The sequence below is a fragment of the Daldinia decipiens genome (assembly GCF_022478715.1).
Source record: "Daldinia decipiens strain CBS 113046 unplaced genomic scaffold F4813scaffold_10, whole genome shotgun sequence".
Lineage (NCBI taxonomy): Eukaryota > Fungi > Ascomycota > Sordariomycetes > Xylariales > Hypoxylaceae > Daldinia > Daldinia decipiens.
In genome coordinates this window covers 773,484-796,744 of record NW_026054553.1, presented here as the reverse complement: position 1 = coordinate 796,744, position 23,261 = coordinate 773,484, and the positions used below count along the sequence as shown (strand labels likewise).

Sequence of the window (23,261 nt, the reverse complement as noted above, 5' to 3'; positions counted from 1 at the left end):
GCAAGATGAGACAATAACACAAAGAGAGCTACTTATATGTGTATAGCTGTTCAACCTCCAAGAGATGAAGCCAAAGAGTGTTGCCCAAAACTGCAATTATTCACCTTATACCTAGGTACCTAACCTATCAGGTTCAAGCCATAGAAATATCCCAAAGCAATAGTCAATCCAATATGTCGGAAGATATACACGAGAACATGGAGCAACCAACAACTCCCCTGCTCGAGCACGATTGCTCAGCATGGAAAACAAGTAGTCAGTACATGGAAGACTTATACTGTTTAGGGGTTAAGCTCTGGCGGAAAAGCGACCTTATAGATATCGAGCGACAACTATCACAATTTCGCACCATCGAGAAGTTTACTATCCGCTGCGTTGACCGCAGTATAATCTACATAAAAAATCCTATGTACAAAGTACAGCGGCCGATTTGGTGAGATACCATGCATCATTCAACAGTGAACTTGAGCATCGGATTCAAAAAGAAAAACGTAACTAACAGGTGGCCATGGTTTCGTAGGCTTCCCACTGTCAAATTCCAGGAGTACTGGAGACTCGTAAATGCCAAACCCGATGGTCCTCCCGAAACGTACCGTTGCTCATATCTTGTCGATTGGGAAAACCGGTCAGCGAGAGATAGTAGGGGACTAATGGAGAACTCGAGAAGTTTTCTTGTGAAAAAGATGCATGAATGGTGTATAAGCACGACGCACAACTCTTTCCAGTTGTTGATTCGAAAGCTCCTACATGGGCACAAAGTAACCAAGATCATCTGCTTTGGTCTTGGCGACATAAGCCTCAGAGCGCCTGAGTGGTGGAGGGAGCAGCGTGGTCCAAACTGGCAGCAGGTAGAAGCCACTGTTATGGAAAGCAGAATAGCGCAATATTCGGCTGTCTTGACCATAGCAACCGAGATCATTTCCAGCACAGGGGACGGGGTACGCATACTGACCCAAGACCCTGATTATGCTGAAGAAACGAAGGAGACTTTGAGGGAGCTTGGGTTCGAAGTGGTAGGGCAATTCGGCGCCGGAGGCTTCGCAGAAGTCGATGACGAAACCATAGTATTTACGGCCTTCGCCTCTGCGCCCATCAGGCAGATTATCGCTGATATTGCACGGCCCACTTTGATCATTGCTGTAGGAGACGACAAGACTTTCAATGTCAAGAAGTAATTAAGAACCCAACCCCCTTTAAGCCAAGACGCGGTTAGCTCTAACTTACATCTCTTCTAGCCAGCCGTATGGAGATCCAGAATCTCCCCGTACGAAACAAATGTGGCAAGACTACGAATCCTGGGACTTTCCAGTGGAGCCTGCCGAAGCACAGTCTATGGTAGAAATGGACAGACTGAAGATATACTCCAGAAAGACTACGAGGATTGTCGGTACCGATGTATTGTTTGGGTAGTGTTACCAAAGGAGGGCTCTGTCACCGCACCCAACGGCGATTAGTGAAGAGTGAAGGATGTTCAAGAATCAATTAACGCTGTACGACTATTTTTATTTCTCTTATTCAGTAGAATATATATTCTGAACTGTCATACATATTTTCCGTTTACCTCAGATACTATGAGATGACTTCAAGTAATAAAACTGTCGGGAGATAGTTTACCTTGGGGGTAGTTCTGTAGGTCTCACTTCGAAATCGCCCCCGCCTAGTGCATCGATAGTTTCCCCAATAGCATCGATGACTTCCACAATCTCGCGAGGTAGAGGACCTTTACTGACGTCTTCTATGTTCTGCTTTAGCTGCTCCACCTTAGTAGCGCCCAGGATAATCCCATCTTTCTCCCCAAGGACAGAATGGTAAGCCAGCCACCGTAGAGCGGCTTCCGACGGCTTTATCCCAAGGGGTTCGATCGCCTCTAGAAGTTTCCTAACGGCATCGTGAAACTCAGGTCTGTCGTACCAGCGAGCAAAATGCGCTCCGTAAGCGCTTCGAAGACGCGTCCCCTCGGCGGTCCCTAACGTTAGCTTTCCGGTGAGGAAACCGCCGCCGAGAGGCGAGTAAGCATTGAAGGTCATATTATGCTTTCGGAGGAACGGTATCAGCTCCTTCTCAGGCCCGCGGCATATCAGGTTGTATTGCCCCTGATACACCGATGGTTTGACGTAGCCCTCCTTCTCGCATATCTCCACGAAAGATTTCAGCGTATCGAGTGGGAAGTTGGAGATTCCGATCTAGACGATCCAGTCAGTAAATCAGAAAAAATATTATTAAGTGCCTCATTTACCTTTTCACAGAACCCTTTCTGGTATTGCTCATTCAGCGCTGCTGCCTGTTCCGCTAGGGGGGTGGCCGGGTCCGCGGTATGAGCGTAAAGGATTCTGATCTTCGCAGCGCCTAAGCTCTTTAAGCTGTTTTCGACACTCTTTCGTACCGCTTCTTTGCTAAGGCTCCCAGCGCTATTCTGTCCGGCAAATAGCACCTTGGTGTTGATCGTAAATCCTTTCGAGTAAGCTTCCACTTGCCCAAGCATTCGTTCCGAGGCACCATGGTTATCCGGTGGATATCTAGCGGCTGTATCAATCTGGGTTATGCCACCATCTTGTAAGGCATCGAGGAACTTGGATACATGTGCCTCGTCCTGTAGCGCGGGTACATGGGACGAGCCGAATGTCGACGTGCCGAAGTAAATGACCGGATGTTTTTGTTCCATGGTGAAAGGCGTGAACTAAGATGCTTAATTATAGATTTATCAAATCACCTATTGTTAAACCAGACGTTACAGAAAGTTCCCTTGTGATAGTTCTACAGAAAAGGACGATCCTACATGTAAATAGTCGACTTTATCTTTCTCCTTATATTGGCTAGGCAATCTCGCCATTTCTTGTACACCGAATTAGTCCGAAACTGTTTAACACGAGGAAGGATGTATGGTTAGGTTGGGTAGTATAAAACACCGATAAGGCGAAGAAAGACGCGAGGGTCGTGTGGACGATCCGTTTGCTGCGGGTCGCACTGGGTCTCGGTCTGTCGTGCCTTTGCGACCACCCGACCTTATAGTCGCGTCTATATGTGCCCAAGTAAGTAAGCCGTACTAAACGGTTGCCTGTAGAAGATGATTACGTGATCTATAAGTTCGATATTCCTACACTTATCATTGGTACCAATAATAGTGGTATCTTCGATAGCTTTACTACATCAGTTAACTAGTTAAATGCTTATCAACAGTTTATATTGAATATACATGGGAGCTCTAGGATTACGTGACCAAGTCTCGGGTGTAACTGAGGAATCTTAAAGGTTAGTTGATGACTCCTGAACAAATCCCCTATAAAACTATAACCCTGCTTCTTGACGGCGTTTTTGCTTGCTTGTGGCAATTGTCAAACAACTAGAGCGGGATGAAGTTACGATATTCGGCGTAAAATACATAGCTACTTCTCTATTAGACTATCATGGTTGAAGCCTAAGGTAACCTATCCTTCATTGAGTCTAATGTTTTTAAAGTTGCAAAATAAACATACCTTAGGTACATACTAACCTAGTTATGTCTTCTTCAAGGTAGAGACTTTACATTGTATAATCGGCCGAGCGTATATAAAGTCATCTCTTAATATACCATAGTTACCTTTAAGCTTGGTTCTATATGACCGAGCGTGTCTCATCTTGATAGCTTTGACATTTATCTCAGTAGGAACTCGAGTATATATATAATCACATAACCCTGGAAATGTCTCGACCTTCTTACCCCTTTATATACGCTACTTGTCAAAACACCGAAAGCACATCAATAACCAAGCTTTAATAGCACATATACCTCCCGAGCGACATCTAAACATCAAATAAGTCATCATGAAGGGCTCGACTATCTTCTTGCATATAACCACAATTCTCGGCACTTCTCGCGCCCTTGGCATACCTAGGGAGGACATGTCCACAATATCTACCGGGGAAAACTCCACCTATCATCCAGGGGCGTTCGAATTCGATCCTACTACCGCCTCCAAGACAGATCCCGGCTTCATTATACCCGTGTCCCACTGGGGTTGCACACGCTCGAAGATGAGAGCAAGCGATATGAAGGAAGCAGTCCAGCGCATGATCAACTGGAGCGAAGCAGGTGGTCGAGTCTGGGGCAAAAGCATCCACATAGAATTGCAAGCGCATGCCGGTACTTACTTGTGCAACTGCAAAACCCAGTACTTGGATAGCGCTCCGGCTACCGAGATGTGGGAGTTCTACGAGAGACTACGGGTTTACTGTGGCGAGGGCTCGTCGGGTTGGATTTTTAGTAAGAAATGGGACAAGGGATATGCGATTAACACAAGGGACCATGTTGCCAATAGGCACCCTAAGAAGTTACTATGCCCTCTTTTCTGCTGCAACTAGTCAGCTACTTGACCAACCTAGGTACCTACCTACCTAGGTGGTTAGACGGTAGTAACGCATGGCGAAAAAGGGAGATGAGAAGTGGATTGTGTGTGGTATAATAGCAATAATTATTTTTTCTTTCTCGTTAACTATAATGCGATGAGTGGTATAGCACAATGAAGCCTGAACTCCGCCGCGTGATGCAAAAGCGTGGTATGGTACAACCCTAGCTCGAACTCCTCTGTCAAATCATTGCCCGTCATCCCTCTAATAAACACCATATCGTCTTCAAATTACCCCCCAAAAGTGAGAGATGTGAGCTTAGTTAGTCGTCAATATATTAAACCATTTACTCGGATCCCAATTCGACTACAATGCCTGTCTCTTTTAATAGGAGGTCGCTCAGAGTCGTGCCATCTCGAGCATAAACCCATTCTCCCTCGCTAGTATCTTGGTTTTCACCCTGTCCCTCGCTGGATCGCACGTAATCGTATCGTTTTGGACCGGAGACAGGTGATGACAGCCATATTTGCTTATTAGGAGGCTGCTTGTTGATTATATAGATACCGACATTGGGGATCTTAACGGTCATAACGCCAGACTAGATGCACGTAGTCAGTATTGTTCTCAGCGTCGTATAATAAGTTAATATAGGTTAGGTATAGATAGTTAGACGGTAACTTACACTATACTCAACGTCAACCTCTCCGTACTCATCCTGGAGCTCCTCATACTTAGTAAGCACCGCGTCGAGGTATTGATCAGCCAAATCATGATACTCGGCCTGAGTAATAGGTGCAATATCGACTTTAGGTGCTGTCTGGTTCGCGACGGGGGAGGACGTAGAGAAGAGGCGCGTCAGGACGGGTTGGTGGGACACGGCACGAGGCAAGAGCATCGCTGTGAGCCGTTGATTGACATTGAGAACGGAGGCACGGCGCGCTGCAATGGAAAGGTTGCCGCGGCCACTTTGGGCAAGCCTCAGGAGATTGGCGCGCATCATGTGGAATTTGTGGAAGTGATATAATCCTTGGGAGATTGTTAATTGTCGGGTTCGCCGATAGTGGTAAAGGAGAACAGTAAAAAGTTCAAGGCAAATTGGCAGTCTTGATATTACTTCCTAGAGCTTCTATCGCCCTAAATATAGTATTACTGCATTTCAGACAGGGCTGAGGGAGGGATGCCGCGCCGTCGTGAGTGCGATTGCTGTTGCTGTTCTGTTTGTAAGTTGGAGATTTGAGGTGAGGCTCAGAAAAAAAGGCATTAGGGTGTAAGGAAGCTTCGGCGTGATGGCAACAAGAAACTACCCCCACTAGAGGGGGGAAACTGCTAATCCCTGCAGCCCTGTAGCTTCTAGCAACTTGAATATGGCCCGAGCTCTCCTTATGTACATATGAGCTCACTTATCCTTGTAATCCTTTCCCCTGGGTCATTGGGTCAGATGAAATACCTCAGCGCTCAAGGCAATTGCGAAACCCCCTATCATAAGGAGCATATGTATTGTACCAAGAAACCCACGATAAAGCCTGACTGCCTTTTTAAAATATAATATCTATAAGTTATGTACCTGGTAGATATTTAAACAATCATATACACAGATTATTGTCCTCTTCGTTTACAGGTTTATACTTAGTCTCCCGAGGTTCACATATAGACAAAACCAAAAAGGAAAAGCATTGTATTACATCCTTACCTATAATGCCTATAATGCCTATCATGAGGCTGAACCCAAAAGTATAGTCTATTAATAATGATTTTCTGCAGATCCTTTCAGTACACTACAGGGCTATGTTTATATGGTACACAGAGGATCTGGCTCCTGTAACAACCGTGACACTGCCCGTATTGCTTGGCAGAGTTTGTATATGTTGCTTGTATTACCTGCAAACGTGGATGTTTCTAAGAAATCGAAAACTAAACTTACGCGGACCTTTGCTGAATGCTATTCAAGAGGAAAGGTAGATATTTCCGGTACAGGTAGGTACATTGACTCCTTAATCGGTTTTCGTATGTTCTATCCACGTATCATTCAACCATCGTCCCATCTCTAATATACTAGGTTAAGTTCTCGTGAGCCGACATAAACTTTCGTGGGGGGAACCTTGGCTCTTACTAATGGAAATAGAAATATAGCTCAAAACTTTACCAAATCCGCCTAAAAGAGAAAAGCTTGAGTGGAACCGAGGAGGTCCACAGTTGTTTGCTAAAAGAAGGGGGTTCATTGGCGCCTGTGGGAATAGTGTTTTCGTTAAGAAGGCCATGAATTATTTTGCTACCAGCTTAGCCTTTTATGATCTACGAAAGAAATTCGCATTCTACTCTTCGATAGATATGGGATCAGCCCAATCAGAAGAGCAGGGTTCGGCAGTAGCTTCATCTATAGGTAGATAGCATTGATATCCAAATCCTTGTACATCTATATGATCTACACTCCTTCCATCACAGTTAGAAAAGTGGCTACGCCGGCGTGCTGGTTGATCAGCCCTATTGAGATATGAGTGCCAATCGTTAAGTGGCATAGAATCCCGGCGACCCACTCCAGTAGCAATCGTTAATATGTCTCATAGTAGTAGACCGGCAAGAATCGGCGATGGGATGCATGGAGAGAGGCTAATATCTCTGCAGATATCTAGACCCAAAGCCGACTCTTGGTTGCACATGGTGACCTGTATGACGACACTACCCGAGAGCTACCCCGCTTCACGATGAGTATAAAGATGTTGAGTAGAATCTTCTGGTAGAAGAACTCTTTTTTTTCTTTCTACACTCACCTGACTCTAGTCAACTCATACAGATATTATCTGCACTATCATCCGTACGCCTCGTAGTAGAAACCAAATCCCTATTGTTCTTTAGACAAGGGCGTGTACTAATTGTTAACTTGACTAGGACCGATACTCGGTACGCGTCAAGATGGCGACCCCGCCAGAGGACATGACCTCAGATGGGTTATCCAGCAAGAGTTAAAATGACTGCACTTGATCACAAAAAACCCCTCATCATTAGGTAAAGAATCTGAGATGAGCCATGAGCCGGTGTTCAAGCCTCTGCGTCCCGTCTATAAGTGCATCCAACCATACCCATCCGGAAACCATGGTTTCCGCGTAAAGGGTACGGAGATGCATGGAGGACGGGGCAAAACGCGGAGCTCGTTCTGAGATTATACGGCCGAAAACTTGATCTGGATAATACCAGCGAAAGGATCATGCTCTCAATGTTTCCTCCTTTAACCCCCGTGAGCGAGTACTAACACATGTTAGAAAACTTACCTAAACATTAATCAAAATGGCACCATCTGCTGTCGAGGTCGTAGAGCCTACCACTCTTCCTCACAAGGGAGGCATCCCCGTTGGCAATAGCAACCTACACAACAACGGAGCTGTTCAGGCCCTCGACGGGAAGTGGAAGGAATTCTCTTTCGAACCCATCAGGGAGTCACAGGTCGCTCGTGCTATGTACCGTCGATACTTCAAGGACCTCGATACTTACGCTGAATCTGACATTGTCATCATCGGCGCCGGCTCATGCGGTCTTAGCACGGCTTACACTCTTGCCAAAGCTCGCCCCGACCTGAAGATTGCGATTATTGAGGCTAGCGTCTCTCCTGGTACGTTCATTCTATATAGTAGTACTTCATCGCCCAACGAGGCTGACGCTTAGTGTAGGTGGTGGTGCATGGCTTGGAGGCCAGCTTTTCAGTGCTATGGTTATGCGCAAGCCCGCTGATAAGTTCTTGACCGACATTGGTGTGCCATTCGAGGACGAGGGAGCTTACGTCGTGGTTAAGCACGCTGCCCTCTTCACGTCAACCCTGTTGTCGAAAGTTTTGGCTTTCCCTAACGTCAAGCTTTTCAATGCCACCGCCGTCGAGGATCTCATTACCCGTCGTGACAAGTCTGGTAATATCCGAATTGCTGGTGTTGTCACTAATTGGACCCTGGTCTCAATGCACCATGACGACCAGTCCTGCATGGACCCTAGCACCATCAACGCGCCTGTCATTATCAGCACCACTGGTCACGACGGGCCGTTCGGTGCTTTCAGCGTCAAGCGACTAGTTAGCATGCAAGCTATCGAGAAGCTTGGCGGCATGCGCGGGTTGGACATGAACACCGCCGAAGACGCCATCGTCAAGGGCACTCGAGAAATCGTGCCCGGTTTGATTGTAGGCGGTATGGAGCTCAGCGAGGTTGACGGAGCCAACCGTATGGGCCCAACCTTCGGGTAAGTGATATATCATCCCTTGAAAATAATAAAGGAGCATAAACTAATTGGGTTGAAGTGCCATGGCTCTATCTGGCGTAAAAGCGGCAGAGGAAGCTTTGAAGGTATTTGAGCAGCGCCAGAAGGAGAATGCATTTTAAACGGAGACTCTACCGGTAATAAGACGGTAGACGCCGGGGGGGTTCATACGTATCCGATGGATTATGGCTATTGCTCTGGAGGTACAGGTCTTTCTCTAGATAAGAACGGGCATACATGACTCGCAGAATACATTCATTAAGGTGTCTTAAGTTTGAAATGTTTAGTGCATGATAAATGTAGTATCCATCATTGAAGATTTGGTAGTGAGAAAGTGCATATGTACCAGGCATATGATGTACCTAAAGAAATATGTACAGCCCGGAGTAATCCCGGGACAATTCTTTGCTCCACCTTAGCTCTAGTGTACCTAGGTACCTAAGGTTTAAAAAGCTCCAAGCTCGCACATTTTTTCAAGTTATTTCCTAACAACAAATCTAGCAATCTTTTCACTCGCAAACCTGTAGAAGATGATGTGCCGCAATGCGCATCTTGCTAATCAGGCATGGCGAGTCTGTGGACAATGTAGCTGGTCTCTAGTAAGCAACACCTGCTCTAGCACCTAGCTGTCGAAAGCTGACCTTTTCGAAGCGCAGGCTCCCGTGATTCACCCTTAACAAATCATGGTGTTTTGCAAATAAAGAGATTGGGTGCTCGCCTCGCGAAGTGTTGCGAAACTACTGCCCCAATCAAGTACATATTCACTTCCAATCTTCGAAGAGCCTATGAGACTGCCGGCGCTATATCCAAAGCTATTGCTGACGCCCGAGACCCTTTAAACGGCAATGCATCAGACACTTGTGCTCCTCTGGAAGTCACACAGCTGTCCGAGTTACGAGAGAAGGACTATGGGTCATCTGAGGGCAAGAAATATAGAAGTCTCAATAGTCTGATTCAAGCGGACTCGGAAACTCCTGAGTCCATGAGAATCAGAATTGATCGATTTCTAGATTCCCACTTAACCCCAATCGTTGATACACATGTGTCCGACAAGATCACAGTTGCTATAGTAGCACATGGCATTATCCTCAATGTTCTGTTGAATGGATTGCTTAAACGCTTTCCTAACCCAGACGATTCTGCAACGCGCAACGGAAACCGTGACAGCCGGTCGGAGTCTGCGGCATGGAGTAACACCGGTGTACTTCAGGCTAGGCTTGAAATGGCCAATATTGTATCGAACCCGGATTGCCCGAATGATGCCGTGTCTTCCGTCAGCTCAGTGGCTCCAGCAGACGATTCGAACCTGTATGGACGGACGATACGCCTAACCGTTGAATTTATCAACAATGTTGACCACCTCGAGGGTCTGAAAAAGACGAGAGGTGGCATTGGTAGCACCAGATTTGACTCACGTCAGAGGACTATGGACTCGTTCTTCGGCCCTGCCTCAAAAAAGCGTAAGCTTGGAGACTCGTAGTCTACTAGTTTAACAAATCTCCTTTAGAACCCATCTAGGTTTCTATGATCATGGTACGTTTATATCCAACCCCTTAACATTTTCCTTATATGATGAAAGCACATAATTCACAGACCTGTTCTGAATTAAATGTGGAATCACTTATGTCCAACCGCTATCTGATATCTGTCAACTTAACCCCTACATTTTATATTTGGACAGGGAATTCCTGCTAATTTAGCACCTCATCTAGATACGCTTCTCAAAGATCAGGGAGCAGTGCCGTAGTACACCTCACTACTATAGAGTACTAACTGGCTACTGGTACCTTGGATACGAATTTTGTCGTGATCCTAACTTCATTGAAGAATAAGACAAACAGCTAAATCATTCGTCGTCCGCTTCCGAAGGTAATTCGTTTGGGAACCATCCACATTCGGAGAAGTCCACCATAAGTTCGCCCAGCGCGCTAGTAGTTACAGTAACGCCCTCGGTTCGTAGAGCAGCTGCCTGATTTCGTGCCCCTGAGGGTTGTGACCTGTACGGCTGTTAACATGTGTGCCGTCTTTCAGAATGAGATAGCACACCTAGGCGAGATCATGCCCTTGGCATTGATAACCCTCTGCCATGGGACGTTGTCATGGTTAAAACGTGAGTCTGCATCTTGTGGAAGATGCTTGAGGCAGATACCGACTTGGCGTGGTCGTTCGGCTATAAACTCGGTTATTAAACTATCAGTATACTTGAAATTACTAGGCATATCGTACGAGTTCCAATTAGCTTCGCAATGTGTCCGTAAGTTGTGACTTTTCCGTAGGGAATCTGCTGCACGGCGGTGTACACGACGTGAAAGAAAGCTTCCGCTTCTTCTGATCTAGCCATCATAAATTGGTGAGTTAATGTAGGCGAGTGCTGGTAATATTCCAATCAGCAGAAGTAAGAGGTTGAATGGTAAGATCTTGAGTGACGCTGTGGAAGTTTCGGGAGGCTAGATGCTGAAGTATCAAGCATAAGATCAATACCTACAAGGGCGCCATGCACGGGCCAGCCGGTCGCGCTGCGTTTGCGTTAACTATATGTACAGTGTCCTGAGTGTCATACGGTACATATTTTGCATCGCCATAAGGGAAAGAGAATGGACTTGGAAGAATATAAGGTAGTTTGATCATAACAGCCTTGTATACAGCGTTAACAATATTCCCGTATGTATAATAGCCCCAATCTGACATCAATCAATCCCCCCATGACCAAGGCAACAGTTCGGATTGAACGTTGCAGTAGTGATAGTGACAACAGCCCTCAAGACTAATTCATCTCTAAATTTATCGCCTTCTTCTCGTCTTTTAGCCAAGTCGCACCCACATGTCGACGAAGTAGGGTGAAAGTGGAGGTTTCTTGGACAAACATATATCTTATTAAAGCCCCATGAAGTTGTGAGATCGACTTTGCTATCCCCCGGCACCCCGCTCATATGGGAATGCATCGATACACTATTAACATCATCATCAACGATCACCGATCTCGTGATTTCAACAACGCCTAGATATTTCTTCCTTTCGATCCATTCGATTAGTTTGCGAATGCCAAAGTATCGAGCATCGCCTAGCAGGGATAAGTACTTGGCGTGGTCGAAGGTAAGCGTGTTGCTATCAAAGAAGACGGGGAAATTCCCGCTTCGGAGATAACTAAGGATGTGCTCGAAGAGGACCGGATTAGCATCGACGAAGTAGGAGCCGTCTTCATCAGCATCATTCCACCTCCCAGAGAGGCGCGCTGCAAAATACTCGCTTTCGATAAGGGTTTCGCGAAGTGTGGTGAATCGACGTTCGCCGACTTGTAGAGTGATTCGATCGGCTCGGTTACCGAAACTATCACGGAATGCGCCATCTGAGGACGAGCTAGACCTGCTAGCATCATCGCTATAGCTACTCATAGTTATAGGGATGGGCAGCAAAAAACCGGGTTGGATAACACTAAATCAGGGGATATAAGGATATAATGTAATGGATCTTTAAGGAGTACTAGTCCTACTATAGTTATACATACATTAGATTTATAACTAATGTGTTTAAGAAACACGGCTGCTAGATTTCAATATCATATAGCACAGATAAATTCCATAACATTTGGAGGGGGTGTATGGCGGTGCAGGCAGCCTGCATACCTATTTGGTCGGGCAACATGCATACTCGATACATATCTGCTATGCGACACTTGAACATTGTATTGCGTAGGTTACAGATACATACCTACCTATGTAATAGGATGAGGTGGAATCTGAAAGGAGGGGATATATTGCAATTACGAGGGGAAGGCGATGCGTATGAGCATCTATACTCTAGAATGAAGTCATAGATTATACCAAGCTTGCTAGCTTCCCTCTGCTGTATGTATGTACACTCAGGCTGTGTACACTAAACGGTTGCGGTGCGGCTAAGCAAGGCGTTTTGTATGTCATAGCATGATCTTATCTTGACTTGGCGGTCGTTAGGGCTGTCAAGCTCTTTAGCTGCGTGTGAGTTGACCTTATGCAAGTTAGGTCAACTACATATATTAAAGAATACCTAAGGCTTACCTGGCCGGATGGTAAGACTGGCCTAAAGAACCATGTTATTGATAGCGGCAGAGTTTCAGATAATATAATTCCTTAAGATCCAATTGGTCAAATTCGGAGCAACCAAATATACCTATAGGTACCTAGGTATATACCCATCCAGCCCCACAATATTTTATTCAAAACACCAACAGCATATTATAATATTTAAAAACACCATTCCGAATACAAACAAATATCGCTTAAGAATTTCCCTTTAATTTATCAATGATATTCCTTAAATAAACCCCAAAGTAGATCCGGATAACCTTGACTTATTTATTTGAACTGTGTAAATATCCCGCAAAAGCTATCTACCCAGGTCAGGTCAGGTCAAGCTATTAACCAACTCATCGAACTCGCTGCGTGTAAGTGGCACGGATGTTGGTTGGCGACGTCTGTTGGTAATGATATTTTCTTCATCGAGCGGCTGAGAGAGTGTATAGCTTTAAACAGGGCTCATGCGCCGGATCTATCAAGGATCTTGATCCGTTTAAACCCTTTCTATTCCTATCAATACATAGCGACAGCGCATCCAGGCGAGCTGTTTGTATATAAGATCATCACTATCCAATATCCTGCTAAGGAGGCGCAGCATCCAACCACAACAAGACAGCAAGAACATAAAATCATTAAGAGCTATTCTATCTGCCTTTCTCTTACTTGGCTTTGATTTTACGTTCCTTCTCCAAGAATTCGGAAAATCATCGCCAAATCTTGACTTATACATCATGTCGCCAAGCACTCCTTTAATAGTAGACTCAAGTTCATTACAAAGCACCTCAAATGTTCAAAGCTTTCAAAGTAATTCAAATGCCATTGGCAAAACAGTCACAGCAATCACAACTGGATGGATAGTCGGCATCGTCTTCATAGCTTTGGCTGTTATAGTTGGCATAATCCTGCTCCTCTGGATGTACAATCGAAATAGCAAGAGACGCCAGCAGAGAATGGCCCGGCTCAACGCAGAGTCAGGACATAACAGAAACCCGGTTCCCGGGATACCCCCGCCACACGCTATATCAAGCTCATCAACCTACGCACAACCTAGCGAATTTGCGAGACCATATGCGCCGCCGAGATATGAAGTTCCAGACACGCCGATGCCACCTCGCGAGGTTCCGAACAACGAAGCTCCGCGCAAAGCGTATGAATCCGATTCAATTCCACAAAGCGAGCTCCCTGTTTGAAATTAATAATAATTTAAATAAAAGGGAAACTCAAGCTTTTATATTGGCCTCTTGTCAAAGGCTTGGTGTTCACATCTATCATCATTATGTCTATAGACTTATGTAACTGTATGCTGCAGCGTTACGCGGCTACAGTATAATTTATATGTATTTACGAGATACCCGGTGTTGCTCCGCACCCAATGCTACATTCCTCTTTGGAGCTATTCACTAAGCATCTTATCATCATGCTCAGTCTCTCTATATCAGCAAGATGTTCGCGGCTCGGTTTAAATCTTGTTTTGCACCTCTGGGTTTAGCATATAAGACAGATTGAATAGGTACCGACAGATATGAGATTCGCCTGCATCGCCGTCTTGTTCGCATGGGGTGGCTTCTGCCAAAGTGTGCTTGAAGTTTTCCAGGCCGCACCGCCTCCCAGATCAACTTTCGATAAACCAGCATGTCGCCAATTCTTATTTGAACATGATTTCGGTAACAGTTACGAAGCCCCTTATGTAGGGGCTTACTTACCGCCTGGCGGCTGCAACTTCACAACCGCCATTTTCAATATGAGTGTTGTTTCGAGCGGACGCCAATATGATAGGCTTGCCACGCTATGGCTAGGCGATATCGAAATCTGGAGGACTTCGACTGCCATGCCGACCCAGTCAGGCATCCATTGGTCGTTCCAAAAGGATATGACCATATGGCATCCGCTCCTCACCCAGAGTCAGAAGATAATCCTCGATCTTGGCAACCTAATCGACGGAGACAGGTACACGGGCTTTTTCAACGTCACTTTAGAAGCGCTATACTACGACGATAAGTACGCAGCAGGGTTCCACCCAGCACAGCACGTCTACCCCATTTCGACTCGGTCCTCGTCGAACAACACTACTTCGCTCTTTTCACTCCCAAGCGACAGTGGCTCGGTTGACTTGACTATTCCAAGAAACGCCAAGAATGCCATCGTTTCGGTTACGGCTTCCGGGAATGGCGCAGAGGAATTCTGGTTCACCAATGTACCGTCAGAGTACGTGAATACGTTCCCGGGTAACGAGGGGTGGTTATATGGCTATAGTCCGTTCCGCGAAGTCCAGGTACTTATAGACGGTCAACTTGCGGGTGTGTCCTGGCCGTTCCCGATCCTTTTCACCGGCGGGGTAGACCCGGGGGCGTGGAGGCCTATCGTTGGCATCGACGCCTTCGAGCTACCGTCATTCGAGATTGATATCTCCCCTTGGCTAGGGCTGATAACCGACGGCCAACCGCATGCCTTCCAAGTACGCGTTGTGGGTTTCGATACTTCCGCAGAAGACGGCATTGGGCCCGTAGGCGAGAACTGGTGGGTTTCGGGATCTGTATTCACCTGGCTCGACGATACGGTAGAGCAGACAGTCATGCAGAACTTCGAGAGCAACATAACAACGCCATCCTTTGAATTCCACCCCGTTGTTGGCACTGCTATTTCCGATAACGGTACCGTGACCAATACCTCACTTTACTTCTCCTTAATAGCAAGTCGGAATATAACGGTGTCTTCAATCATCGAAAAGGGGAACATCACCCGTGAGGTAGCCTGGACACAGAGCCTTTCGTTTTCCAATATCCAGAACATGACGGACTTGGCGTTCAACCAGTCGCTTGCCATGGTTGCATCAGGGAGTTTTTCGGACTCGACTTCTAATATTATCTCGCACTACACGTACCCCTTTAATCTTTTCAGCGCATACGACGTGGCCTCTTCCGGAGCGACTTCGAATCCCGGGTCTGTATTTTGCATGGCCGACCGAAGTAAACTACTAGATGGTATTTCTATACTGTCTTTCTTAACGGGAACGTCCGTTGGTTCTGAGAGTCTGGAAACAAGGCAAAACGTTACCTCGAGTTACCATTGGAACCGCACAATTGTGGAGGGTACTAAAGGTTTAGATACTATGAATGGAGAGGTATGGCTTTCTCACATCAGCGCCACGGGGAATGAAGCTGGTGTCGCAACATATCACCGTTATGCAAAAGAGAAAAATGATAGCATATTAGTAGACGAAGAGGGTTGGGATCCTATAGTAGTTCCTAAAACAATACCACTTCCACTTGTACCAGGGGAACCAATAGTCTAACTTGGCTAGGCAGGCTTAAATTGAAATAATACAAGAATTATGAATATGCGATAACTATCTCTTTTACTGGATTCGTACGTTATAACATTCTTTTTTTGGTGATTGGTTTATCCTGGCTTCTTCTAGATGATGAAGCATCCATGATTTATTTGGGGGCCGCAAAACGACGGGATCTTCAGTAATATGCACGAAGTCGCTAACTAGAACCTCTAATATGCGCCCAATTCCCTCGCCCATGTCAGACTTCGTATACTTTCATAAATACCACGAAACTAACTCCATGTCGATATCCCCTCCAGTCCCATCGATATGATATCGCCGGAGCTTTTTAACCTTCAACATTCTTTTGTCTTGCGGTCAATTCTCTTCATTATTTCCACAATCTTGTGCGTCGTAGGAGCGCATAGATATCTCTTGCGATACGTGACGTCACGCCGTGAGCCGCGAGAAAGTCTTGACAGGATCACCGTCTTTGCCGATTACGAAGAAGTACATCTGGAGTAAGTGTCCAAGTAGAGCTACCAACCGGTTATCGAGTATATATATCTAATGGTAGGGTCAAGCGTAGTAGCTGTACATGGCCTGGGCGCACATCCCTATTATAGCTGGAAGGCCAATGGCCCCCCGTCTGACTCTGCTGGTACGCCAGAAGGAGATGAAGCGCACATTAATTGGCTTGAGCACGATGACTTCCTGAAGAAAGATTTCAAGAACGTCAGGATCCTCTCCTATAGCTACAATGCCGATTGGTTCGTGGACGCCTCGCTGTCAACAGCGTCGCAGAAGGCTCTTACATTTCTAGAGACACTCTCAGAGTTCAGGGAGAAGACGAAGGTCCGAACCTACGCACGCCTTTCCCAGAATGAAGAATATCTAACCAATTCCTCACAGAAAACGCCCCCTATTCTCTTCATCGGCCACAGCTTTGGCGGGATCCTGGTCAAATACGTATGTGTCTAAGTCTAAGTACTCTGGCCTGTATGAATTCTACTCACATTTCCAAAGGCTATCCACTCCTCACATTCGGACTCGCGCTTCAGAGATATTAGTCGCGATACTGCAGGGATCATCTTCTTAGGAACACCTCATCAGGGCTCTACCGTTTCTTGGATTGGTGAAATTCTTGCTCGACTAACCATTCTCTCTGGGTCCGATGTTACATTGCTAAAGCTCTTGAGCCATGGCAGCCCAGCACTCCTGGACTTAAAGAGGGATTTTTCCGCTGCTGTAACATCCATCCTTAACCAGAAACCACTGCTGGTGTATTCGTTCTATGAAACGCTGCCCACATTTCGCTGCGGCGTATCACTTGGTGTAGTATGTATTTACAGTGTTCTTCAACTCATCAAGGCTAACTTTATCTTTAGATTGTAGGGCCTCAATCAGCTACTCTCGATATTGGGAAGCACATACCAGTAAATACAGACCACTCCGGCCTGAATAAATGCAAGACGAGAAAGGACGATCTTTACGTAAAGATATGTTCGGCTATACAAAATGTTCAATTGATCCTACAGAAACAGTCCGGTAAGCAGAATTAGATCCTCTACCTGTATATGAGATCATGGGTTAAACGGGTTATCCCTTATAGAGCCAATTGCTAAATGGATAATGGGATCTGATGACCCTACGCATATTTTCAAACACCGAGTAGATCACGAGCGAGCGAGAGATAAACTCCGCGCCTATGATAATATAGGAAAGTGGCTCATTGAATCGCCCGAGTTTACGGCCTGGAGCGATATCCAAGAATGTACTCGGTCAACATTCTGGCTGCGTGGTGGAGGTGAGTTACTAGATGGTCAGATATTTAGTATACCTACCTATATGCTAACATCCGACATGTAGTGGGCACAGGCAAAACATCAGTGAGGTTGGACGCTCCTTTATTTTGAACCTCCTCGCCTGTTATCGAAACGACTTGGTGCTAATGGACTTTGGTACAGCTCCGAGGTTATCGAGTGGTTCTACAAAGATAATCGTCGCATACAAAAACCACGAAAGGTTGTTTATGTCTATTGTTCTGTAGACCATGACTTCAACTTTATGATTCGCTCACTTATTCTTCAGCTTGCATTTTCGGCAAATGGCGTCTCAGTTCAGCGATTGATAACAGAAAGATATAACTCTAGAGGCCGAGCCCAGCAACTAATTCTTGACAAGGACGATTCCGAGTTAATATTGGAACTTTGTCGCGCTCATTTGGAAATTGTCATTGTTATTGATGCGCTAGACGAGTGTCCTGCGTCTCGTCGTGTACTTGATACCTTGAGAAATGTACAGGAAGGTTCCTCGAATAAGATAAAGCTTTTCCTGTCGAGCCGTCTTCATATGGAACTCGACGACATGTTTACGAATCTTCAACGTATGACAATCGAGAAAAATACAACTCGCATGGACTTGGAACATTATATCAATAAAGAAATTGACTCACGGCATAATACTCCTCCTGGCTGGATTCGTATGGGTTTCAAGGATAGGTTCAAACGCGCATTAACTCGGTACGCACAGGGAGTGTTAGTACTCGTTTTCAATATGTAAGTGGTATCTACTAAGATATTCTTCTAATGTTCTGACTAGGTTCCGTTGGGTCGAATTACAAGTTGAGATATTCTTCGACGAAAGTTTTCCATTTGAATTAGAAGAAGACGTAGAGAGCGAGCTACGAAATCTAGAAAAGGGGCAGTCCATAACCGGGCATTCCAAAGACCAAATGTCAAAATTAAATGAAGCATACGATCGCATATTAAAAAAGCGCCGTCAAAATGCCCGCAACATTATAACATATGCTCTCAAATGGGTTTTATGTTCTCTACTACCTTTAACATCAAAAGAACTGGTCGAGGCGATAATACTTTCCCACGAGCGCATGCCGTCGAGAGGATCCTACGAACGGCACGAAACTATCGACTCAAACAAGATCACCCAACTATGCAGTAACCTGGTATTATTTGCAGACTATAGTGGATTTGTAAGGTTTTCTCATAACTCCGTCAAAGAGTATCTTATGAATTCCGAGTACTGCAATGACGAATTTGGTTACCAAACATGTCATGGTTTCATCGCAGAGATTTGCCTATGGTATATATATCGCCGAGGAGTACTTTCTGAGTTGATAGGGCCCTACATTCATATAGCCGCCCTCTCCCATAGCTCTCGTGCCGGGTCCGACAACCGTAAACGCCAAGCACTTCGTGACTTACTTTTCTGCTTTTGCGAACAGCCTTTGAAGGCTCTTGACAGGAGGAATATAGGGAAGTACTATCTTTCCCTATACGAAGCGCAGGATAGGCTTGCTACTTCTTCTAAGCATTCAGCTCATGCTTTTATTGCTGCCTGCGTTTTCAACCTTGACGATATTCTCGAGCTTGCCTTGACGCGAGAGGCTACTGACTTTACCGCACGACAAGCCCTGAGACGAAAGGGTCTTAATGCTGCATGTATATACGACTCCTACGAAGTGGTAATGGAGCTGCTCAACGGGAGGGAACCAGTTGAAGTAACTGCCAGGCTGGTTAGAGCGGCCATCACTTATAGTAGTGGACGGGTTATAACACTCATCCTACGAAATTACAATAATGCGGACATTACGCCGGACATGACGACGTGCGCCACGAAAAACAAGCGGTTCGGAGTTGAAGTCCTCAAAGCCTTGAATAATCACTACGGTAGACTCCCAGCAGATCTAGAGACGTATAGGTCAGCGATGGGATGTTCCAGCGAGATGTTAAAGTATTTACTTGCCAGAGTAGACCACCCACCCGGGATTGAGGACATCGTCACCCTCGCTTCAAGCGGCCGTGAAGAGTCTATGTCAACAATCTTACACTACAAAGAGGATATTCCCATAACTCAGAATGTACTGCTTGGCGCAGCTCGGAACTCGGTCGATGGACACCAAATAATGAAGACTTTGGTGGAACACACTAAAGCGAACATTGTTCTCTCTGAAGAGATCCTCTGTGCTGTTGCGTCAAACAAGGACAAGGGTCCGATGATTTTTGAGTACCTCTTTCGGGCTTTAGGGGACAGCGTGAACATTACAGAGGCGGTACTGGTCAGCGCAGCAAAAAGCGGTTGGCTATTAGAAGACCTCATTAGCATTCTCAAGCACCGACCCGGTATCACCATCCCTGAAGCTATCATTTCGGGTGCCGTCAGCGACGAGTTTCACGGCGACAGACTTATCGAGGCACTGTTCAATCACGACCCCAGCATTGTCGTAAGTGAAGACAATCTGGTAGCTGCAGCACAAAACAATGGCCGCGGAACCAAGATACTCAACTTTCTCATACAGCATATAGACCGGATTCGAATCACACCGCGAGTTGTGGCGGCAGCAGCAGCTAATAAATCTCTCGGAAATGAACTTATACCACTACTTTTAGCCGGGATTCCCGATTTACATATTGATGACACAGTTCTGGAAGCAGCAGCTGGAAACTCGGAGTTTGGAGATGAACTCATCGAAACATTGCTATACCACGGTGGCGATATAATACCAGTCGGAGATCATGTCATGGAAGCTGTGGCTAGGAATAAGAAAAAGGGCGTAAGAGTTTTCGCACTACTTTTGGAACACGATCCGAGCATCAAAATATCCGAGTCTATGCTTAAAGCAGCCATTGCTAATGGCAATTCAAAACTCTTGAAAGTATGGCTAGACCGCAGCGACGTCAACTCGAAGATCTCGGAAGCAGTGGTGAAAGAAGCTATCCACGACTTCTCGACATTATTAGTCTTATTAGGGTCAAGAAGAAAGGTCACTATCACCCCAGAAGTCCTCAAGCTAGTAGCCATGAATCTCCATGTTACGGAGATATTCCCAATGTTGCTAGATTACGACAAAAGATGTCCGGTCACAGAAGCTGTCCTCGTGGCCGCAATTGGTAACCCGAATCTGTTCGGCCGGCATATAGGCCCAAGCGCTTTTGCTTCCAAGTTTAACAAACTGCTAGATAGAGCTCGCATTAGCATCACAGCGGACATGTTAAAGCTAGCAGCGAAAACCGACTGGCGACGTAGGCACATCACCAAAATCCTACTAGAGTATCAAGACGACCTCGACATCGGGGACGTTCTCAAAATCGCAGCCCGGAACGATTCGTATACGCAGGAGATGTTCGAGTTCTTGCTCGAGTGGGACGAGGACTGCCAAATCACGGAAGACGTTGTTATCGCTGCTGCTCGATCTTCAGGGGGGAGCATGAGGGCTCTTCTCGAGTGTGGACGACACGTCCCTATCACCGAAGCGGTGCTGAAAACGGCGGCGAGCCGCAAGGGACGGGATGCGACTTCTAAAATGGCGCTGATTTTAAACGGACAGTATGATGTTGAGATTACGGAAGAGGTGATGCAGGCAGCAAGGGGCAGCAGCACTGACGATGAGGAGGACAGTAATAATGAGATGGTTACAATGCTAAAGGCTTATCTTCTGTTATAAAAGTTAGCTACCTAGCTAGTATTAAACTATTCTTCAGCTGTGTTGATCATTCCCTAGCATGTGTCAAGGGAAGTGAGCTTAGTAGATGCTAAATCGGCTTGGCAATAAATGAATAAAGAAGATCAGCAATACATGACTTGACATTGCCTCTTCGACGTATAACCGCATCTTATAACAGGTAGCCTGTCTATTATCTTGTTATCTAAATATTACTCAATGACCTCATGACGATCTGACTCCTTTTCTGTTGATCTCGCAATAGCCCTAAGACGTTTGGGTCTGGGCGAGCTTTTTTACTGCTCCCGACTTGTTGGCCTATGGCCTATCGTTACAAGGTCTAAAACTCTTGGGTACGCCACGGCCCAGGGGGCTAGGTTAGGATTTTCCAATTCGACAGGAGTACCACATAGATTCCTGTAGGCAGTGGCTGAATCCACCGCCAAGAGATGGCGGGCGTGCTTACACCAATGGGCGCAGCAGCTCATCATGATTTCACCTGGATCGGCTATGCAGCAAAGCAAGGGCTAAATGAAACCTCCAGTCTTGGATCTGTTGGTTGCTCGTTATGATTTCTGGTTGGGTGAACTGCAAGGCTCACTCCCGCCACGATGGGATCGATATAATTCGCAGGTAACCAACCGGCCGCCCACCCCCTCTTTTGCCATGACTATATTGTAAGCCTCATCTGCTATCTCGTTTCAACCCTACAGCAAACACAACCTATCTATTGAAACAACCTATACTTGCTACTCTATACTATACCTGATCGGCACACGTACCTAGTCGCAACCAAAAGCATATATAAAAAAGCATATGGATAGTATCCTCGATACTCGTGTCCCAAAGGGTGGCAGCGGATTCAAGTACAAGGGTGGTGGTGGTAGCAGCGGCGGAGGCGGAGGCGGAGGCGGGGGTTCTCTTGCGTGGTGGGTTTGGCTCATCATCATCTGCAGCGTCGTGTGGTTGTTTGCCTACATCACACTGTTTGTGCATTTCTTTCGGACAGGTACTGATCCCACTTACTCTATCACTTACTCTATCTTGAATGTACCTAACTTCGAACGAAAGATTACATACGCGCAAATTCAAGCGAACGCCCGCGCTTTGGCCTACGTCTATTCGGCCGCTTGGCGTGGAAGGCGTTCAGGTATGCGACCGGAATTCAGATATTTGTATGGGTTTTCCGGAAGATACGAAGTAAGACGGACCGCGATACAAAGAAGGTGGGCGACAGCTTCTATAGGAAAATCGATGAAGAAGAAAGGGGGATGAAAAGCGGAAACGAACAGTCAGCGATGCCGCCGGCTCAACTGCGTCATGAACCTGCGCCTCCCCCGGCTTATTCTAACACTGCTATTCGCTGAAAGGGAACGTTAGATGGACTAACCTAATGAATCAGGTACCTGTATAGCTAATAATCACGGGGCTACCTGATATATGCTATTCGACATGCTATTAAGTGTAATATGAGGGTTAAAATAGATCGTTAATAAGAAACTGTATCTGACCTGTAAAGGCAGCATATAGCTATTCACGACAAAGAATTACATACAGAACTATACATTAGTCATCGGCCCTTTTGTCAAACTTGCCAGGCCTTGTTGGCTCCTTCATATTGAGCCTCACATCTTAGCTTAAGTTCGGTTTGACAAACTTCCAAAGGTCCCACACGCTCGGCGCCTATACAAATGAGGTATCTCGCGAATTAAAACAAAGAATCATCCATCTTTTGCCTTAAAATTGGGTTCTATCATGTTAGACCTAGGTTTAGGACTGGTTAGCGAGATGGTTTGCAGCCTAGGTAGTGAATTAGTGCCCCCCAGTTCCACGCAAGACAGAGTTGAAATATCAGCTTACCCGCTCGAGGTTATAATCGTACTTCTCTAAGGCATTCACCGCGTCCGTCCTTGAG

General features: G+C 46.0%; 12 protein-coding genes across 12 annotated transcripts; 8 read left to right on the top strand and 4 right to left on the bottom strand.

Annotated features, from left to right (window-relative positions):
* Nucleotides 1–173: 173 nt before the first annotated feature.
* Nucleotides 174–1,497, top strand: F4813DRAFT_395217 (uncharacterized protein; the record flags this gene model as incomplete). The annotated part of the gene is made up of 3 exons (XM_049247673.1): nt 174–433; nt 521–1,171; nt 1,236–1,497. 3 exons carry the CDS (start codon nt 174–176, stop codon nt 1,408–1,410), a joined length of 1,086 nt encoding a protein of 361 aa, XP_049101301.1. The 3' UTR covers nt 1,411–1,497.
* A 79-nt stretch (nt 1,498–1,576) lies between these two features.
* On the bottom strand, nt 1,577–2,719 carry F4813DRAFT_29242 (Aldo/keto reductase). Its single transcript, XM_049240646.1, has 2 exons — nt 2,237–2,719; nt 1,577–2,183 (listed from the first exon to the last, which is right to left on the bottom strand). The coding sequence occupies exons 1-2, from the start codon at nt 2,660–2,662 to the stop codon at nt 1,611–1,613; spliced, it is 999 nt and encodes a 332-aa protein (XP_049101300.1). The 5' UTR covers nt 2,663–2,719; the 3' UTR covers nt 1,577–1,610.
* Nucleotides 2,720–3,801: 1,082 nt separating this feature from the next.
* Nucleotides 3,802–4,338, top strand: F4813DRAFT_388041 (uncharacterized protein; the record flags this gene model as incomplete). The annotated part of the gene is made up of 1 exon (XM_049246642.1): nt 3,802–4,338. The coding sequence occupies one exon, from the start codon at nt 3,802–3,804 to the stop codon at nt 4,336–4,338; it is 537 nt and encodes a 178-aa protein (XP_049101299.1).
* Nucleotides 4,339–4,427: 89 nt separating this feature from the next.
* On the bottom strand, nt 4,428–5,738 carry F4813DRAFT_354684 (Frataxin). The gene is made up of 2 exons (XM_049242775.1): nt 5,006–5,738; nt 4,428–4,921 (listed from the first exon to the last, which is right to left on the bottom strand). The coding sequence occupies exons 1-2, from the start codon at nt 5,321–5,323 to the stop codon at nt 4,670–4,672; spliced, it is 570 nt and encodes a 189-aa protein (XP_049101298.1). The 5' UTR covers nt 5,324–5,738; the 3' UTR covers nt 4,428–4,669.
* Nucleotides 5,739–7,605: 1,867 nt separating this feature from the next.
* On the top strand, nt 7,606–8,684 carry F4813DRAFT_388039 (Thi4-domain-containing protein; the record flags this gene model as incomplete). Its single annotated transcript, XM_049246641.1, has 3 exons — nt 7,606–7,927; nt 7,986–8,544; nt 8,603–8,684. The coding sequence occupies 3 exons, from the start codon at nt 7,606–7,608 to the stop codon at nt 8,682–8,684; spliced, it is 963 nt and encodes a 320-aa protein (XP_049101297.1).
* Nucleotides 8,685–9,035: 351 nt separating this feature from the next.
* F4813DRAFT_29012 (phosphoglycerate mutase-like protein) lies at nt 9,036–10,398 on the top strand. The gene is made up of 3 exons (XM_049240617.1): nt 9,036–9,161; nt 9,214–10,095; nt 10,275–10,398. The coding sequence occupies exons 1-2, from the start codon at nt 9,106–9,108 to the stop codon at nt 10,040–10,042; spliced, it is 885 nt and encodes a 294-aa protein (XP_049101296.1). The 5' UTR covers nt 9,036–9,105; the 3' UTR covers nt 10,043–10,095; nt 10,275–10,398.
* On the bottom strand, nt 10,106–11,058 carry F4813DRAFT_29127 (DNA binding methylated-DNA--cysteine S-methyltransferase). The gene is made up of 3 exons (XM_049240633.1): nt 10,789–11,058; nt 10,609–10,732; nt 10,106–10,559 (listed from the first exon to the last, which is right to left on the bottom strand). Exons 1-3 carry the CDS (start codon nt 10,904–10,906, stop codon nt 10,409–10,411), a joined length of 393 nt encoding a protein of 130 aa, XP_049101295.1. The 5' UTR covers nt 10,907–11,058; the 3' UTR covers nt 10,106–10,408.
* A 76-nt stretch (nt 11,059–11,134) lies between these two features.
* F4813DRAFT_29185 (BTB/POZ protein) lies at nt 11,135–12,375 on the bottom strand. The gene is made up of 3 exons (XM_049240637.1): nt 12,275–12,375; nt 12,186–12,224; nt 11,135–12,051 (listed from the first exon to the last, which is right to left on the bottom strand). Exon 3 carries the CDS (start codon nt 11,952–11,954, stop codon nt 11,250–11,252), a length of 705 nt encoding a protein of 234 aa, XP_049101294.1. The 5' UTR covers nt 11,955–12,051; nt 12,186–12,224; nt 12,275–12,375; the 3' UTR covers nt 11,135–11,249.
* Nucleotides 12,376–13,270: 895 nt separating this feature from the next.
* Nucleotides 13,271–13,970, top strand: F4813DRAFT_29005 (uncharacterized protein). Its single transcript, XM_049240611.1, has one exon. It carries the CDS (start codon nt 13,346–13,348, stop codon nt 13,802–13,804), a length of 459 nt encoding a protein of 152 aa, XP_049101293.1. The 5' UTR covers nt 13,271–13,345; the 3' UTR covers nt 13,805–13,970.
* Nucleotides 13,971–15,921, top strand: F4813DRAFT_29006 (uncharacterized protein). Its single transcript, XM_049240612.1, has one exon. It carries the CDS (start codon nt 14,137–14,139, stop codon nt 15,904–15,906), a length of 1,770 nt encoding a protein of 589 aa, XP_049101292.1. The 5' UTR covers nt 13,971–14,136; the 3' UTR covers nt 15,907–15,921.
* Nucleotides 15,922–16,215: 294 nt separating this feature from the next.
* On the top strand, nt 16,216–21,999 carry F4813DRAFT_395213 (uncharacterized protein; the record flags this gene model as incomplete). The annotated part of the gene is made up of 9 exons (XM_049247672.1): nt 16,216–16,406; nt 16,470–16,740; nt 16,798–16,854; nt 16,912–17,223; nt 17,274–17,433; nt 17,498–17,692; nt 17,755–17,779; nt 17,853–18,422; nt 18,487–21,999. 9 exons carry the CDS (start codon nt 16,216–16,218, stop codon nt 21,347–21,349), a joined length of 4,644 nt encoding a protein of 1,547 aa, XP_049101291.1. The 3' UTR covers nt 21,350–21,999.
* Nucleotides 22,000–22,162: 163 nt separating this feature from the next.
* Nucleotides 22,163–22,713, top strand: F4813DRAFT_388032 (uncharacterized protein; the record flags this gene model as incomplete). The annotated part of the gene is made up of 2 exons (XM_049246640.1): nt 22,163–22,355; nt 22,418–22,713. The coding sequence occupies 2 exons, from the start codon at nt 22,163–22,165 to the stop codon at nt 22,711–22,713; spliced, it is 489 nt and encodes a 162-aa protein (XP_049101290.1).
* Between the last annotated feature and the right edge of the window lie 548 nt (nt 22,714–23,261).